Below are 19876 nucleotides of genomic sequence, written 5' to 3'. Positions count from 1 at the left end.
TTCAAGCCATTCTCCGTAGTCTATACTCCTGCCTGCATTCCCCCATATGCAGGCCTCTGTGCTCTGTGCTCTGTACAACCAAACACATTCCTGTGCCCTGTGGACTCAAATGCCTTGTTGACCTGACTGTCATGTCTCTGTGCTCTGAGAACCCTAATGTCACGTCTCCGTGTCCTGTGAACCCTAAGGTCATGTCTCTGTGGTCTATGGACCCTAATCCCATGCGTATCTGTGCTCTATAGACCCGAATGCCATGTGTCTGTGCTCTGTGTATGCAAATGTCATGTCTCTGTTCCGTGTACCTGTCATGTCTCTGTGTTCTGTGGACCCTAATGCCATGTCTCTGTGCTCTGTGGACCCTAATGCCATGTCTCTGTGTTCTGTGGACCCTAATGTCATGTCTCTGTGCTCTGTGGACCCTAATGCCATGTCTCTGTGCTCTGTGGACCCTAATGCCATGTCTCTGTGTTCTGTGGACCTGACTGTCATGTCTCTGTATTCCGTGGACCTGACTGTCATGTCTCTGTGCTCTGTGGACCCTAATGACATGTCTCTATGCCATGGGATCATTTCCCAGTTCATTTGCCATTAGGAAAAAGCTACTAGCCATTTTTATTATCTCCTGCTTTCATTATCTTCACTTTCTACTGACCTCACTTTCAATAATCGGGAATTCCATTTTCCCCTTTTTTTTAAAGCTAACAGATAACTGCTGCTCTTAGAGGCTCTTATCAAGAAGCTGCCAGCGTCCTTTCACATCTTTCAGAGAAAACACATTTTAGCCTTAGTCTTGTTCTCAGAATCCATGATGGAATAAGTGCCAAACAGATACACTTTAAATAATTTTTAGAGTTACAATTTATGAGCCATGGGAGTGCTGGCAGGTTAAAAGCCTTACCTTAAATGAATGCTCAATTCTAACCCTTGAGTCTTTCTTTACTTAGAAACCACTGCTTGATGGCAAAGGCTTGTATTTTCTGATTTTCTAAATACTAAGATGTAAACGTATTACAGAAACTTTGGAGTGTGAAATTTTCTCCACAAGTGTATAAAAGATGATTACAGGAAGTGTAGAAAAAGATTGATCCCCTTGCCTCTTGCCTCTGGGATTCAATTACACCATCATCTGTCAGCATTTCCTGGCATCCACTTGGACAGAACACTTTTTCTCAGTGTTACATGATGTAGTCACAAAGTAACAGTTCACCATATAACCAGGACATTAGCATCCAGGGCTCAGATCCAGGGACAAGAGCCAGTGTGTCTACAAATACAGCGCCTGCAACACCCATCAGACAACCACTAATCGTTCACGCATTGAATCATATCATGATTCCTGTTGGCCCTGTGTGAGGTTCTGAGATAAGAACGGAAAAATAAACAGATAAAGCTTGGTCTGTGCTTCAAGTAGTTCTACCCTACATTTGCACAGAGATGGGTGTATCCAAAACTAAAATACTATGTTGAAAATGTCGTGAAAGAAAAAAACTAAATGCATGGAATCGGGAAGGTATTTCTGGATGGATGGATGGATGGATGGATGGATGGATGGATGGATGGATGGATGGACAGGTGGGTGGAAGGTGCTTAAAGTCAATATCAAAGAATGGTTATTTTATGTGTGTGTGTGTGTGTGTGTGTGTGTGTGTGTGTGTGTAGGCTTGCTTGCTCTGTTTGCTTTTGCAGTGCTGAGACATGAGACTAGCGCCTTAGACACACTAGTTAAGTACTTTATCTTGGAGCTGCATCTCTAGCCCTTGGGGGCTTGTTATTTGTTTTGTTTTGGAGGACAGGTTTTGCATTGCATATCTCAGGCTATCCTGGAACACAAGCTTCTCCTGCTTTTGTCTCCCAAGTGCTGGAATGACAGGCATCTGCCATCATTCCTGGCATAAAAGAGATTGTTGGGAACCCCAACCAGGGCTTCACAATGGGCCTAAAGTGCTGAGCACAGAGCAGCATTATTTTCATATGTTCTGGATCTACAGAGACTTCCCATAGGGCTCTGGATCAGCTGCCTTACAGCGTACATATACCATTAACTAGAACATTGGCTGACCATGGACACCTGTTCTGCCTCTCTTGTTATAGTTTATTGTGGTGATATCTCCTGTCACCACAGCTTAAAATCAGGCCACCAAGACATATCCAGAAATGGCGCCAAAACTACTACTAATTATACCCAAAGGCTGCTTCAGAGCTACAGGTATCCAATGTGTTGAAGGCGCAATAGTTGTTCTCCTGGGGTGGTGCCCAGTGTCTTCCTACCAAGGGCACCTTGACCAGTGCCAAATGGATGTTCTGCCAATGCCCCTGAAGCCTGCCAAGATGGGTATCATCTCCAACTGTCAATGCCCAGAGTTAAGGGCACCAATATCTGCAGTGCGACATCATCTCTACTTGCTGATGAAGTTCCTGAAACCAGTTGTGCTAACTCCTTTTGTCCCCAGTGTCCTCCGACACCCCTTCCAAAAACACTTTGATGACATAGGCCTCTTCATCTTGAGTCCTGGTCTGTGGGATAAGGGCTCAGTGAGAGTACCAGAACCTGAAATGTATTCAGAAGTACCAGCTCATCAGATGAGTATCTTTTTGTTCCCTGAATCAAATGCATCTGCTTAGCTTCCATTTCTGAGCAGAGATTTCCATGTTCCCGGATCTCTCATTTTAAACAGACCCCCTTCAAAATCAAGCCTGCCAGTCATCCATAAATTCCCACACAAGATAGGTAAGCAAAGTTCTGTTCAAGGTGAGAGCTGGGCCACACAGCTCTCGTCAGCAAGTTGACGGGCTCCGGGTCCATGTGAGAAAACAAGGAACATTTCATTTTGTGTTTCAGGGAATCATGCTGACCTCCCTTTAAAAATCTATCCAGACTGACTGTGTCCTAATGCCTTTCCTCCGGTTTCTGTTCAAGATGCCATCCTCCTTCCTCTGCATGACTTCCATGGCTTCTATTCACTGTTCTCCACACAGGAGCCAGAATGACTCCTCTGCAACATAGACAGAGCATGTCAGATCTCTGCTCACATGCATGCATCAGCCTCTGCTTCCCTCAGGCTCAAAGGGAGACCTTTCAGGGCCTTCTAGACACTAGACTACCAGTTGCCTCCCTGACCCAATTCCCATTCATCTGCAGCTACACACTGAACACACATATTGGTCTTGTTATTTCTTGAAAGCTCGCCAGGCTTGTCCCTTCATGGGGGCCTTTGTGCTAGCTGCTCTCTCTACCTGAGTCTCCCTCCCACTGTCTTCAGAATGAACCCTCCCATGACAACCCCTCTACTGCTGACCCTCCCCTTCCACAACGCCCCAGAGTTCCCAGTCGCATGCTGTACTTCCACTTTCTAATACAGCACACAGTGTGTTGTGCCTTTAGCTGTTGTTCCTGTTAGCTATCTCCCACTCTTAGAATGGAAAGAAAGAACTGATGATACTGGACATCCTGTTCACTGAGACCTCCAAAAGAGTTTCTTGACTACAGTAGGCACAGTATTGGAAGAGTGAAAATGTCAATATGTGGTTGGATGGATGGATGCATGCACGCATGCATGCATAGATTCATGGATGAATGGATGGATGGATGGATGGATGGATGGATGGATGGATGGATGGATGGATAGATGGATGGATGGATGGGTGGATGTGTGGATGGATGGATGGGTGGATGGGTGGATGGGTGGATGGGTGGGTAGACTGATGGACAGACGGATAGATGATGGGTCTGAGGTTTGTAACTCCTTAAGTGAATGTGAGCATACTTAGTTTTGACTACCATACAAATGACAATCCTCTGTACTGCTCTTTTAGGGCAGAATGTAAGTCATTCATTTATATACTGTTAACTTGAGCTCTATGGTACAGTTATTTGTTTGAAGTACTTCAGTGAATAAAGTTGTGTTCCCGCCTGACAGTTCTGAGAAAGGACATGGTTCTTACATATCAAATAAATAGAACTGACATTCAAAGTATTCCTTATCTCCTGAAAACTGGGGTTTGAGGAATTTTTTCCCACCGAAACTAAAATCATGCAAAAGGTTTTTCTGATTGATAGTAGCATTTAAAGTTTTTGTCTTAAGAGGAAAGCAGTGAGCTATATTAACAACCAGATAGCTACATGAATGTCAGAAAACATGTACTGGCAGAAGAAAGAGATCACGTGTCTTTTTCTAAATAGAATTCACATCTCTGGTAGAGCTGGAAAAATGTGAATGATGACAAGTGTTGTTCAGCACCTTATTCTAGCACCAGTGAGTCTTCTGTTTATCTTTAATCTAAGCCCTTGCTTCATAAAAGAGCCTTGCACCAAGGAAATAAATCAAAACAAGTAGAGATATTTAACACAGGGCTCTAGGGTCAACATGATTTCAGTAGGGTTTGTAAATTAAAAGATAGTAGAAACAGCATTTCGTTTATTGAATTTTTTGAAAACATACTTTTAACCCAAAGCTTCGGGGAGCAGTACAGTACAGTCATTCAGCAAAATCACCAAACCCTTGGACCATGTTTATGCCTCCCATGTAAACCCTTTTTGGGTCTTTCCACCACAGCCCACACAGTTACCAAGGTAAGTAGTTAGCTCTTCTCAAGTGGGACCACAGAGAGAGTTACTCTACTTTCACAGATGAATATGAAAAGACCAGAGCCTGGCTAACAGGGCACTCACACTATTACAGGCAATAGAGTCTCTTGTAAAAATTGCTATTGTTTGTGTCATTCTTTTACAATCATGATTTATAGTTATCTGTGTTGGAAATTCTATCTTTAATTTGTGGTCAGACAAATGCCTGTGACTAAAGAACATCTCCTCTATCCTTGAGGACAAGATGCTAGACTCACCTAACTGAAGCTTCTCTTTATACTCTGGGATTAGAACTTGGTCACCCATGTGTTTTGAAAACATTTGTTACTATAAACTCTTTACTGTCCATTGCTTCATTATTATTTACTCCTAGATTTAAGACATCAGAATTAGGAATATCTCATATTTTCTCAGGGCTAAGTCTTAAGTCATTTCTCTTATTTCATGGGACATAAAGAGACAGCATCCAGTGCCAAGCACTTTCCTTTTCTTTATTTCCTCCCTACCAACAGACAGACAGATGGATGGACAGACAGATAGAGATAATGTGCCAAAGAATATGAAGGTATGAGCTCTACAGTGCTCCTGCCTTGAGCCAAAAACTGGGAATTTTAACTGAACATTTGAGAAGTCCATAGGTGGTATATGAGAAACAACTATCTATATCCCATAACCACATTCAGACACAAGTCTCTTACCTATGGGGGCTTATGTGTCTCCTTATTCTTTTATGGAATTTGTACCTACAACATAGTCTGAACCTAAACAAAGGGGCATGGGGCAAGGGGTCTTTTATACTTTGAACTTCCCCTTGCTACGGCTGTACAACACAGAGAGCATGCCTTGCTTCCCAGCCAAGTCTCAACATATTAACTCTCCCAGCTCCCACAGAAGAAATAGCATAACCCAAGTTCATAAAGGGCATTTCCTATAGATCACCTAAAACCCTTAACAAGTGACATGACATATGTGAAACAACTCTAGGCTTTCTAGAGTGCCATATAGCTGCCAGGTGATGTTCTGGATGCTAATAGTGCTGTCCATCTTCTAGACATCTCTGTCCAGTAAAGCTTCCCTGCCCAAGCTCTGGATGTTGGCAAGTGGACCTTTCTCTGGGACCATGTGGTCAGTGGATTTTTTTTCTCTTTCATGTTCAGTCATTCTTTTAAGAGCCACAGATGAGAACAGCTCATTGATCTCTAAGCCCAGGACTCAAACTGGGGGGATTTGATCCTCACTCTACCTCACAGACCTACATTTGGACTTGGCAACATGCTGTCTGCCTGCACTGCTTGTCCTGGTTTATTTTCTGGGACACTGACATTCTGAGTCTTGGGTAGCAGCAGTTCAGAACCCAATAGGCTAGAGCAAGGATCCGGAACAGAAGAAGTTATGGGACAATACTGGCTGTGTGTATTACACAGCCCTGTCAGGCAGGCTGAGAATTAAAAGCATACCCATGTGGGAAAAGAGAGGCCCTGGTCCATCACAGAAGCATGGACAAGTTTAACAGCTGAGCTTGGCATAGTGGCACTCTGGGCTCAGGTGGTCTATTAAGTGGTAGGTGGGTTTCGGGTGTTTCACCTGGGCAGTGGCATGATATTCATGCAGCTACCCTTGCACATAGGAATCTACTCCAAATATAATCCACACAGCGCCCCTGTGTGTGTGTAGGTGTAGGTGTATATACATATATATGCACATTCACACACACACAGACACACACACACACTGCTTTTTACACGAATGGTTATCAGCCTCAGATTTAGTTGCAACTGCCCTTGATTCCTTTAATTGTAAAGTAAGGCAATCAAAATTCCCAAGCAGGCCAGCAAGATGGTTCAGTGGGTATAGGCTGTGCTGCCAAGCTTGATGACAGCCTGAGTTTGATCCCTGAGACCAACGTGATAGGAGGAGAAAGAAGACTCTAGAAAGTTACCCTCTGACCTCCACGTGCGTACTGTGGCACATGTGCGCAACACATACACATACAATAAATAAATGTAAAACAAATTAGCCACCAAGCAAGTCCTCTCCCTCCCTGGCACAAGCTCAGGTTCGTTCCTGTGGGGTAATTGGTCACCCTCAACCGGAGTCCTTATTCTTTCCCCTTCCCACACAGTTTGGTTGTTTTCTAAACCCTCCATCTCTACTTTCTGCCTCCTCAGAGCTGACCGTCACCTGCCCAGGTGTAGTCAGGCTTCTGTGCTTTCTCAGTGAGATCCCTGCTGACTTACACGCCAGATCCCAATGCCCTCTCCTTCCCCATCTTTCCCATTGGCTCTGCAGCATCCTTCGCCACTGAGCATACCTCCCTGAAATGCCTCCTCCCCACTTCTCGTCTTGACCATCTTTGCTCTGCCTTTCAGTGTGGTTGTAATGTCTCCTCGTCCCCCGGAAGCAGTTCCTTCTCAGCTCACAGCTCTTCTCACACTCCAGCATCCCCCTGCAGTCTCACATACATGGGACTCCAGCTCTCCATGATAAAAACCCACGGAGCTCCTGCGTGTGTCACACAGCTTGCATTGTTCAATGAACATATACAACAACTCTCGGGGATTCTTTTCATCTCTCATATTAGTAATCAGATGGTGGGTGCTTGGCAAGGATGAGTAGTTTACTCAAGGTCAGGCAACTAGTAACTGTGGCAGCCAAGACTCCCATCTGTACTGCTCATGTTTCCAAGGTCATGTGACTCCCTGGAATTCTTCCCCAATTTTCAGGTGCCATTCTGCAGCCTGTTTAATTTCTCATGTCACAAAATTATCCATATCATTCTACTGTATGTTTTTTTTTCTTGGCTAGTAAAACCACCACAAAGCTAAACATCCAAATTAGAAGTTTAGAATGTTCTCCTACATTCTCATCTCTCTGTAATTGTCACAATGTGACGATGGGATTGATAGAAAGATGCTAACAGTTGCAGTTAAGGGAAGCAAAGCGTATTTAAAGGCAATAAATGTGAACACTTATGGGTACACGAAACCAAAGGCTCTGCAATGTACTGTTAAATGCAAGTAATGACCGCATATGATTGTCTCTGTTAAACTACCCTACTTTCACTTGTGCTACCAAAACAAAGAGTTTCACACTACAGCAGTTTAGAGAACAGAGCATGGCTTCACCCACATTACAGTTCTGAAATGAACAGTCTGGGTTTACAGACTGGTTCTACATTCTGCAGTTCCAGAGGGACCCAGGACCTTTTCTCTGTCCCTCTGTCAATCATCTAAAGCATGTCTAGGTGATTCGTGGACAAGCATGCTGCATGTGATAAATTCAGCAGCTCAAATACTCCTTCCAGCCCACATTAATGAGACACAGGTCAGCTTGATGCCATGTGACTCCTACACAGTGAAGACTCTGGGATATTGCTTTTCCATATGGTTAGAGCTACCCTGTGGGCATTGACTTCTGGAACAGGAGATCCTTAGAGTAAACAGAGAAACTCCAGAGCAAAGAACCTTTTTCATTTTGAAGCTGATCTGAATTGGAAGATGACTACATGCCAAACTTTGATTAGGCTCCTGTAGATACAAACATATCTCATAGTAGCAACCCCCAAAATGCAGATGTGTCTTGTGTCTGACTGAGCAATCATGAGCCCAGCCTAGTTAACAAGCTTTTGGTAGAGCAATCTCTTGTCTCTAGTGGTGCAATACTTCCTGACCTTGTTAAAACAAAAGCCAGGCAGTGGCAGCTCACACCTTTAATCCCAGCACTCAGGAGACAGAGGCAGACAGATCTCCGTGAGTTCAAGGCTGGCCTGGTCTACAGAGTGAGTTCCAGGATAGCCAGAGCTACACAAAGAAACCCTGTCTCAGAAAAAAAAACACACACAACAAAAAAGTTAAAGTAAAAATGAAAGAAAAAGCAATGCCTACCTAATCAAGCTTTGAAGATTCCTTATTCTATTGGTCTAACTGGCATGCTAGTATCATAGTCCCAATTTAGTAACTTGCTGCAAACTGCTTTTATATTCCTTTAATCCCAAATACAACATATGTGGTCTTTCTTTTTATGTTTTCATTGACTGTTATTAATTGGTTTTCTGTGGGTTTTTTTTCTGTTTTCTTTGGGGAAGGATTAAGGTGATTGGTATTGTTGTTTTTGAGATAGTGTTCCATGTAGATCATTCTGACCTTAATCCTCCTGCCTCCATCTCCCAGTTGCTGAGGTTACAGATAGCCCACCACCATGCACAGTTTATTATCGGCTTTTATTACCTTCCATCTTTTACCTCTGTCATCTTATAAAGTATGAGCCTTGTCTATGCAGACCAAGCTCATTTGAAGCAGATAAAAAGAATGACAGACTAGATAAACCATATGCAATCTAACCCACTCCTGACTTCAGCTCCCACTTGTGATAACATGACTACAATTAATTAAATACCCCTGTATGACAAGAATTGTGATAACTTCACTTGCATCATTTCCCTGGATGAATGACAACATTCAAGGATATTCTAGTACCTGCCGTGTTACTGTAAATATGTATGTATGTATGTATGTATGTATGTACACACTGAAGAGATAAAGGTTACAGCATTTAGTCCTGTCAGTCTTCTGCTCCACAGGTTTTAAACATTTATTTTTAAAGCCAGTAAAGTGTTTCTTCTTTTTCATACCTACACTAAACTTTTAAAATGTGAGTTGCTAGCAGAAGTGGTAAAGGAAGCCTCAGAGCCAGGGATATTCCAGAGCTGACTCCCTTGAAGGTCAGGAGTGCGCAGAGCCCTTTCCTACAGTCCCTGAGCTCCCCTTGTCCCTCTGATGGGTACAGTACTGTCTGAGGCTGGGCATATTCCAACAGACTCCGGAAGGACATCCAGGCAGAAGGCAGCAACCAGGAAGGCATGTGGTAAATGCTTTAGCATATCTGAATTTAGTGGAGACTAAAGTTTGGCTGCTATTTCCGTTTCTGGTCCCAGCTACGTTTTCCCCAGACTTTGGAATTCAGCGAGTCAAGCCGGCTGCCTTGCTGTGAACCGCTGTCAGGAATGCCTGCTGTCCGCCCACCATGCCTCTCCCATCACAGACTGTGCCCGACTCCTGCGCATGCTCCACAGTACTGCTGGCCTGGCAGGCCCTGGGGCTGTGGCTTCCTAACTCGGTCTCGCCAGATGTTCCTGCTAGAAAAAAAGCTTAATCATTGCTAATTTGAACAGCAGTTACGCTATTACCTGAGGGTATTGCCAAAGAGCCAGGAAAGAAACACGGATGGTATCTGACCCATAGTCAGTGTCCTTCCTAGTTTTCTTCCTCCTTTTTGTAGTTTTGTAATTGGACTTATTTGTTTTTTTTTTTCTTTGCTGGGTGAGTAGATCAGATATTATCTTACAATTAATTTATAAACCATGGATTTACAAGACTTGGGGGTTACAATAAAGAAGAGTTTTGAGGCCATTAGTCCAACCCCTTTACTCTGTAGATAACACTGAAGCCAGGAGGGCAAGATGGCTTGCCCAGTGTCAGGTAGAATCAAAAAAGATGTCATTAAATCTATTGCATTTTATAGTACAGCATACTATCTGGCATTGGTTCTTGATACATGGAAGTTTTAATGTTACCAGTGTTAGGTCATAAAAAGAACTCCTTAATTCCTATGGCATAGAGAACAAAATGTAGGTCTCCTACAAATGAGTGTCAAACCACTGAAATGAACTTGTCATTTTTTACCATGTGAACTTAAGTAATTCAATGAACACTCAGCAGCTGCCTACAGTGCGTGAGATGTTCTGATGGAGGCCTTAGAGACCACAGACGTTCCTAAGACCTTGTTTCTTCCCCAAGGGCAGGGAACCCAGTGAATTTAATACACTATTACTGCTCACTTGAAAGCAAGGTAGCATTTGGGAACTCTTGGGAGAGCAGGTAAAAATAGGGTTCCTGCTAAAGAAAACAACAGAAGCAGAGGTAGAGAGGTGTATGAGCTGTACAGAGGACTATGCTCCAATAACCAAACTCATGCAGTAAGTATATCCAATAAAGACTGGCATCTTTCACGAAGATGGAGCGCAGAGAGGTAGAGAGAATGTTGATTCTGGCTGGCTCAGCTTCCTTCCTCCTCCTCCACCTCGTGCCAATAATTGCAATGGACTCGTGAACTGAAGAGATTGAGTTAGATTCTATAGGTGCAATTTACAAACACCAAAGGCTTCCGAATAGCTAGTCAGCTCTATTCATATTTTCCCTCTGTGTATCAAAAACCCAGGAGTTGACAGTGATAATAATAAAAATGTCTGTTTTTCTAACTCATCAGTCTACAGGTCAGCTGTAGTTCCCTAACACTTACTGGATTTGCCTGGGCTCCAATTTTAATTCCAAGATTTGGGTTAAATTTAACATTATAAGTATTTGTTTATCTCCTAGTACTAGCAGTTATACAAGTATTCAACAGATATTAGTCTTGCAGGGATAATGTAAGAATAGATGTGTATACATATAGCATGGGAAGATTACAAAAGAATGGGTGGGACAGGAAGAAACAGAGAGACAGCTAACCAACCATGCCATAGGCCAGCATCAATGGAACTGGGAAGTACCTCCAGCCACGGTGAGACTCAGTGTGGTTCCCCTAGCATAGGACACAGAAATGTGATTCTACTATAGGTAGACAGCCAAGAACTTGAAAAACTAATTCTGTGTCCTTGGGTTACCATGTTAGATAAATGTCTAAAAACAGAGCTGTGAACTGAAAGAGAAGAAAAGATGTTAGCAGAAGTAAGCCCTGTCCACAACAAGACGAGAGAGAGCAGGGGTACAGGGGAGGAGGGGAGGGAAGAAGACAAGAGAGTTTTAATTTGAAGTGAAAAGATAACCAGCCAAGGGCAAAAGCATACACAATTTCAGTCTGTGTGGATGCTATTTAGAGCAATGTGGCAAGAAGAGAACTAAGAGTCATTGGACAGCTGTTAATCCAAATCACCATGCTAGGCAATTTACACTCTATATCACAAAAGATCACAATACTTGGGTCAGTAGTCTAGGAAATTTTATGTGAGCCTCAAATAACTATATAACCTGCCAAAGACAGCCCAACAAACCAGTAGCATTTCTGGGACTATCAGATCCTAAAGTCTTCTTTGGAAAAAAGGAGACTGAGTTGAAAGCCATCTTGATAATCAAATCAGTAGGTAGTGTCACCCTCATGAGTTATGATGAGTGTTCCTTGGGCAAAGGAGCAATGTCTCCTCACTAGCTGAGAAATGTAGATAGGAACTTTGTTCTCAACTGAAGGCCTAAAAAAATTATTTTAAATACATGCTTTATAATTCATGAAGATTTCAGGCCTTGAAAAATAACTCTAGAAATAAGAGCATTGTAGACATGGAAAATAACATAAGAAAAGTATTCACGGTGTCTTGGGCAATTCATGTTTTGGGAGTGGCTACCAACTCTGTACTGCTGGCAGGTGCATCACTAGTGTATATGGCAGGGTGGTGAGAGACTGGGTTAATTTCACTTGGCTTTGGATGCCGCAATAGGACATTTAGACTTTTCTCCAAAGGGAATCACTGTAGATTCGGATCCAAGGGTAGACCCTGGCTAAGTTAGTATGGAGTATAAGCCGAGCCAAAGGTGGGAGGTCAAGGGAAAGGCTTTGCATTGGTTTGAATAAATACTAATGAGAACTTAATCCTGGTAGTGGCAGTAGAAGCAAAATTAAAGGAACAGATGGGACAACTTCTTTGGAAGAAGTTACTGTGCAGCACAGGATCCACTCTGCATATAATTAAATACATGCCAGGTTCATTTTGCAACCTTATTTGGTTCTAAAGGTTTCCTCTCATCAGGTATGCAGAACCTTCATAGTTGGTGGGTCATCTGTTCACAAGCTTTTTTAAATTTAGAATTGCAATTGCCATAGGGGAGGGATTCTAACTGATTTGTCCTTTGCTGTTTTCCACAGCATTCACCATAATAAGTGCTGAGTGTTTGTTGAATAAGCGAGCATGTGGATGCTGCCCTACACATGCACACATATCCATTTCCAGAGTAACTGCACCTTTGCATTCTGCCCACCCATCTGTCACCCACCAAAATTCCTATCACTCTTGCCTCTTCAGGGGGTTCTTGCTTTGTAGGAGGAACCAGATCACTGAGCAGTCTATGTGCAGTGAGATTTAGTGTAATGTATTTCTCATCATGTAAAACAGTCAAAACTCAGTTCTAACTCATTTTAAACCTCCAGTTTTATTTTTATACCTTACACATGCAACACACACACACACACACACACACACACACACACACAATCCTAACTTCAGTTTTCTTCCAAGAGACTGACCCCCTCTCTTTTCTGATTCTCAATTGTTTGGTATTGGGATAAATGGAAAGGAATTAGAGAAGGGGTGAATTCTTTGGTCCAATTGGGTTTGCTTTGCAGTTGTCTGGAGGGCACCCCTGATTCCTCAGCTATCAGTGGCCATTGAGTAACCTAAGTGTGACAAGTGGTCAGCAATTGACCTTTTCCAGTCAAGTGCTTGGGGGCAACCTGTGGAAAATCTATCACACAGTTCTCTGGAGAAGAGCAAGCAACCCTTTCTAAAACATTATCAAGGATCCTTAAGCCTCCCACAGTAGCTGGGTTGGTCAGCTTCTTGGGTGGACCACTAACAGGATTGCTAGGTTGTTAATTTCAACTCCAATATTCCTCTGTCCTCCTTTTTGCCCATTCTCCACTTTTCCCATAAGAGAAGTCTCCTGTATCTGAGGCTAAGTGTTTAGGTTTTCACCCACTTGCTAACAAGCCAGGGAAAGTGCACCTTGCCCTAGTTGGTAATCTACCAAACAGGAAGGTGCCCAGTACATCTGAGCCTCCACTTTGGGTCCTAGTCTCCAGGTTTATGCACAACACTCAATTATTTGCACATGCCACTAAGCTTCATTATGAACACTCTGACTCACTATTTATCACCACCACATAATAAATACTGAGTAAGTGCCACGTGAGCAGGCATTTGGTGAATAGCTAAGGGGGGGGGTCAATAAATAGAAAAGCAAAATATAAACATCTATCACAACTGAGATGCTGGTGGCAATAATGAGTCTCAATAATGAGCTGCCCTGTACCTTTGACGTGGTGGATATCGAAACTTGGTCCTGTACTTTAGACTGAGGAGTAGAGCAGCAGGAAGGAGGGAAGAGGAAAGGTAACTTAAAATGAGAAGGTAAGGAGCGTCTCAACGGAGGACTCTGCATAGTGACAGAAAGCTCATGATGCCGAGATTAAAATCTGAATGCTGGCTGCCTAAACTAATCTTTTCCTCCGCTCACAAACCGGAATCCTATAGATTTCCATTAATATTTAATCTCCTTAAACATGATGGAAGGGGAAAGCCCATTCTGCATCAAGCCCGCTTCCTTGCTCCCAGCAGGCGCTTTAGTGAAGGCTGATGAGGGGGCAGCCCTCCCGAGGAGCTCCAGTACCAAACCCTGCACTGGCAGGCAGGCAGCCTAAGTTTCAGAAGTGAGTCACGTCAAATACAAGAACCATGAATTCAGCTCAGATTTCAAATAAAGAATAAAGGACTTGGAGGAATCTATATAAATTTTTCAACCCAGAAGTTCTTCCTGCTTAAATTATTTTCACATTCCAATTTAAACTCAGAAACATTATGTTGCTATCACACTTCTTTGTTCCCCTGAAGTATTAAAAAAAATCTGTATATAGCTGACAAAAAATAGAAGCCTGTCTGCCAGCAAGTTCCCTATTCACGTCTAACATACTGTAGAGCTGAGGGAGAGCACATGGTCTTAAAACACTCACGGCCTCTTTTTAACCGGCTTGCCATAGCAGCGTGTTTCTCCTGCTGGCGTGCACTACCTACAATACATGTCTTGCATAAGCATGAATCCCATTGGAACATTTAAGCCATGTAGTATTTTCACACACTTTGATGTTGGGCATATGAGAATTACCATCTCTATTTTGAAAATGCAGGCCCTCCCACTGTCCCCATCAAACACTGGTAACTCAACTGACATCACTTGAAATTCCATTCCAACAGAAAACCAATAAAGTCTCTGACAGAAGTTTGACATGTTTCATCATCTCAAACACAGAGTTAATTTAGCAGCTAAATTGGAAATTTCTGGGTGTATTTTTGAAAACTAATTCAGCGTGAAAATTACTAATGATTTAGAATTGTTCATAAGCATTTTCCTTTTCCCTACTTGTCTATCCAGAAATATCTGCTGCCTTATTTCAGATTAATTTGCAAGTGGCATGATGCTTCCTGTTGTTGGAACAGAAGGGAATTGGTTTAAATGGTCTCTAATGTATTATTCTTAATTACAGATGAGACCCATTGGGCATGATGGCTACCACCCCACCTCCGTAGCTGAGTGGCTGGATTCCATTGAGCTGGGTGACTACACCAAAGCCTTTCTCATTAATGGCTATACATCGATGGACCTGTTGAAAAAAATCTGGGAGGTTGAACTTATTAATGTAAGTTGCTCTCTTTCTGACACCTTAACTGGTCAGCTTTTGTTGTGAAGTGGATTTTGTTGCAGATGGAGAATTCTTTTTCCTTCTTTGTAACTGTCTGGGCATCTAATAAGGTTTTGCAGATAAACGTGTGTGTGTGTGTGTGTGTGTGTGTGTGTGTGTGTGTGTGTGTGTGTGTGTGTTTGTGGTGTGGTGTGTTAGCTCTGAGGTCATTGCTTCTGACATTTTGAGATGGTGACCTGAGACATAAGGAGAGGACCCTCAGGGCTTTTTGCATTATCTAAGAAAACCTTCCAAGAAGTTCTGGATTTTCCATTTCAGAAAATCTTGTCAGTTTAGGACATGGATGTGACAACAAAAGAAGCTCCCAGGCTGATCTTTGCCCCCATTCAGTATTAAAAGCCAGAATTACCCCTGTTTCTTTTTTTTTTTTTTTTTTTTTTTTTTTTTTGGTTTTTCGAGACAGGGTTTCTCTGTGGCTTTGGAGGCTGTCCTGGAACTCACTCTGTAGACCAGGCTGGCCTCGAACTCACAGAGATCCGCCTGCCTCCGCCTCCCGAGTGCTGGGATTAAAGGCGTGCGCCACCAACGCCCGGCTATACCCCTGTTTCTTAATCACATTCTTTTTAGCGCTCTGTCATTTTCCTTTATCTCCATTCCTTAATTAGAATTCAGACCCTATGCTTGAAGGGACTGCTTCTGCTCTTGCTAAACAGGTTGCTGTAATCATCAAAATATTATCTCCAATCGTATATTGTCTCTGTTTTATTCATACCCTTGGCATAAATTTTCTATAAACGCTGGCCAACATATGTTGCCATACAGCCAAGCCCAGAGAGGTCAAGTCAGTCTTTGTAAGTGATTCTGAGTCTTCCTCACTTCCTTTCTACAAATTAGTGAAGGAATGAAATACAAAGGTAACATAAAATGATTTTGTGCATTTGTGCTATGTTTGGGCATTGTAAATGTTTTTTAAAATGCAGTGATAAATCTCTCCTTTTAGAGGGTTGTTTAGCTTTATAGCCTAATGATTGGGTGAGGGGAGGCATTTGCAAAGTGCAATAAAGCCAGCAATTATTACTGATTCTTCTTAACTCTCTTCTGCTTTTTATAATGCTTTCTGTCCCAGAGTCTAGTTTCCACATATCTCATGCTATTAATTATCTTAATGAACATTATCACGATTAGCTAATTATCTTTTGCTTTTTTAGATGTAGCTTTAAAAATAATATCTTTCCTAGAACATTTTACACAAATTGTTCTCGAGTCTAAAAATCCCATGAAGTTAATAAAATATAGGCTTCTCACTTGCTGTTATTAACTCTTAACTTTTTACTTTCTATCATGTCACAAAAAGCTGTCATTACCAGAAGAAAGCCACTGCCTGAAGCTCTGGTTAGCACTGTTCTTAGTTTATGTAGCAAAGGAACAAATTGAAGCTGCCCCAGGTTTTGGTTGTGATGGACAAAGACTTTAGTTCTCTGTGAGGCTTGTCATGGCTCCTCTTAGGTGCTTGTGAACAAAGCAACTTTGCATAGATCAGCCAATCTATTTCCAAGGTGTAACTTGAAAACTAATCCTATGCAATGCCCTCAGAATACAATTGTCACTCCCTACTGAAGAGTTGATGTAAGGTAGTGTGTGAGTTGTTTCCCTGAGTGGCATCAGTGGTACTTCCCAGTAAACAAGATGGCTTCTGGGAAAACTCTATAGTAACTCTCGTGTTGGGTGACAGGCAGGTCACTAACTCTGGAAGTTCCATAGGTTTTTCTATGGGCCTAGAGACTAATCATAACCACCTTTGAATTCAGACAGAAAAAAAAAAGATATGCCTTTGTGTCTATGCTGCTCCTTTAGTTTCCCTTTTAGGTACACATGCTAAATTATGTTTCGACTTAAGATCCAGAGAGAAATTCAAGTTAGAAGTGTTGCTTCAAAGTTTGAAAGCATAGTGGTTATGTCCAAAGTCCTCTGTCCTATGCGTCTACCATCAACCCAGGATATTTTCCTTAAAGCAAACTCATTGAATTTAAATTTCTGTGACACCTATATGGGAAGTTCACACTCTACAAGGGAAGACTTTGCAAGTCATTTAACTCAATAGATATGCTCACTGTGGGAGAAAAAAGCCAACTGAGCCTTTAGACAGAGAATTAGAAAACAACACTTCATGGCATTTCATTTGGGGAGCTTGGGGTCCTTGGGGTTTTTAATGTGAGAAGGGCAATGTGTGCCTTTTGGCTTGCAAAGCTTTTGAGTAATCTCAAATTCAAACCCCTTTCATCAAAAAAGAGAAGACAAAGTCAAGACCTTTGTTTATCTGAACTAATGAAGAGAAGTCTGGGGTGGTCCCTTGTGTAACATACGGCTCAATTAATACAGTACTGAGTACCCACCCATAGGTTGTTTCCTGACTGATCCAGGGGAACGACCACAATCCTGATTAAAGTGAAGGCCGTCAGGGAACTCCTATCATGGGTCAATGTAGAATGACTGATTACCATCCTGGATCACCATAGAGACTGGTTACCAGCAGAGATCACCATAGCCGGTTGATGGTTTTCATCCTGGATCACTGTGGAGCGGACGGTTGCCATCCTGATCACTGGGATGAGGAACTGATTTGAAGGGAGCCAGACTGCTCCAGTGTCTGTTCCACCATGTATAGTGAAGACAGAAAGGCAAACTCCAGCTGTCAGAGAAGCAGAGGTGGACGGGTGGAGGGAGGAGGGCAGAGGACAAGCAGACTGGCTGCTGGTATGACAATAACATAAGCACCATGGTGTAGTACTGATGAAAACGTAAATGCTAATGTGCTTGCTATTGTTCTCATAAGTATAGTCGGCTTGTGCAACCTATCTCTAGGAGGATATGAAACTGTCCACATTTTTTTACTTGAATAATACAAATGTGTTATTTGAAGCAAGAAGCTTTGGAAAGCCCCTGAAAACCTTTTCTTTGTAGTGTATATTGATGTTTTTGAAAATGAAGGTTATTTGAATAAACTAACAAGGGGTTTTAGACACAGAGCTACCCAAAACGTTGGGAGGAAACAGAAGAATGGAAATCTTACCATGTAAGGCAGGAAGGATGGCTCCTCTTGCAGGTCCAGTCCCGTCTCAAATGAAATACTGGCCAACGACCCTTCTAGCTCTGAGTCTGGGCCTCACATTCAGACGCTGGCGTTGACTGATGTGCTCCTATCTTGGCCACTGTGGGTAATACTATCACATTCCTACCTTTCTATTGACATTTTAGTGTTAAAATGTGAACATGTGAGGAGAGACTGTGGGCAGATTGTCCCCTCTGCAGTGCTAACTTCATGAACCTCTGCTTCTAGCTCCTGTCCCTCCAAAGGCTTGTTAAAAGAATTAATGACTAGTTAGAAGTTCAAAGGTCCACTAATGTTTTTTCCCTCGAAGAGGTTTCTCAGGCTCAGCATATGGTACCAGCCAGTTTCAGTCACAGTTCTAACTGCTACCAACAAACCTCAGCAGCTCTGCAAGGGAGAGATTTTAGATAAAGGGAATATATTTTCTCCATGAGATGTGTATAGACTAAGAAATCAAAAATAATAAGCTAAGGCCCATGTAAACAACTAGATATTCACTTTCTGGACAATAAAAAGATATTAAAATTGTAAAGAACAATGTTAATTTCTTTTATCTCTGTGCATCTACTTGGGTACATCCAAATAACTCTAAACTATTCAATTCATTAACTAGTGAATCTCATTGTAGAACCTGCAATTAATTCCTTCCCATTGGCTTTACCATTATTTAACCAAGGAACTTATTCTAGCCCAGGCTAGAATGGTAATAATGTCAAAGTTTCCTACTGAAAAAAAATTCAGATTTTGGTGCATTCTTAAATCTCTGCTCATAATACAGAATTGTTTCTAAAAATCTAACACAGTGTTTGGTTTTAATACCTCTGAGTAGGAGTTAATAAAGTAGCTAAGGCAGCAATACCCAGATGCATCCTGTGAAAGCTGCTTCTCATCTCCAGTGGATAGCACTTGGAAACTTTTGCAGCAGTAAATGGATTAGTTCGTCATTTGCTTCTTGCCTAACTACCTCTGAAACTGAGCTTGCACCCATGCAGGACCGTCAGGTTAGTTTGCCAGGTTTCCTCACATTGATGATTTCATTCCTACCTTTCAGGGGAAATTCCACAATGACCTAGCCCCATGCTGGTGTAGTAGGAAAGTTGTCAAAGTAGACTTCTTAGCACCCATTGTTTGATAAAATGACTTGATCAACTTAAATGCTGCAGTATAAATCTCCTTGTTTGAAATTAATGGAAGTGTAAAGATAGCGATGCTGAATTATTGGTCCCGTACCCCGGAAGTCAGCCCTACTTTCCATTCCTTTGTATGGATCCTTGTCTCTATCTGCCATCAAGTTCTGTCTATCTAAAGGACTTCCTGTAACATTAAACACTGCGAGGCTGCTAGTGGTTAAGTTCTGTCAGCTAAGGTGCCTCTAGAACAAACTGTATTTTGCCTTCATTTCTGAAAGATACTTTTCCAGGGCAGCTACATTAAAGATGCCAATACATTGGGCTCTTTCTGCATTGTTTCTATCTGGTTATGACTTATGTACTGAGGTAATTTATTCGTACTTCTTGCATGCTAAGCTTTTTGAGCTTCTTAGATATGAGGGCTATAGTTTTAATAAACCTCACGAATTTTTTGGGTCATTATTTCTTGAAATAGTTTTCAGGCTTTTTCCCCCTAGCCCTTTGGATAGTTTCTATTGCTGTGTCTTTGTGTTCACTTACAGCTAACTTCTCTTCTTTTCCATTATGTTTTCATTGCTAAGTGTCTGGGAT

General features: G+C 42.2%; 1 protein-coding gene across 13 annotated transcripts in view; it reads left to right on the top strand.

Annotated features, from left to right (window-relative positions):
- The window catches only part of Anks1b (ankyrin repeat and sterile alpha motif domain containing 1B), a 1010332-nt gene that overhangs the window by 696480 nt on the left and 293976 nt on the right, over positions 1–19876 (top strand). For all 13 annotated transcript variants that reach the window (XM_040755084.1, XM_040755082.1, XM_040755081.1 and 10 more), the window contains one exon: positions 14891–15043. In XM_040755084.1, the coding sequence (XP_040611018.1) occupies positions 14891–15043 (153 nt within the window). The remainder of the gene's footprint in view (positions 1–14890; positions 15044–19876) is intronic.

The sequence above is a fragment of the Mesocricetus auratus genome, unplaced genomic scaffold (assembly GCF_017639785.1).
Source record: "Mesocricetus auratus isolate SY011 unplaced genomic scaffold, BCM_Maur_2.0 Super-Scaffold_100011, whole genome shotgun sequence".
NCBI classification, from domain to species: domain Eukaryota; kingdom Metazoa; phylum Chordata; class Mammalia; order Rodentia; family Cricetidae; genus Mesocricetus; species Mesocricetus auratus.
The sequence above is the reverse complement of the archived record's forward strand: the minus strand, read 5'-3'. Positions and strand labels throughout refer to the sequence as shown.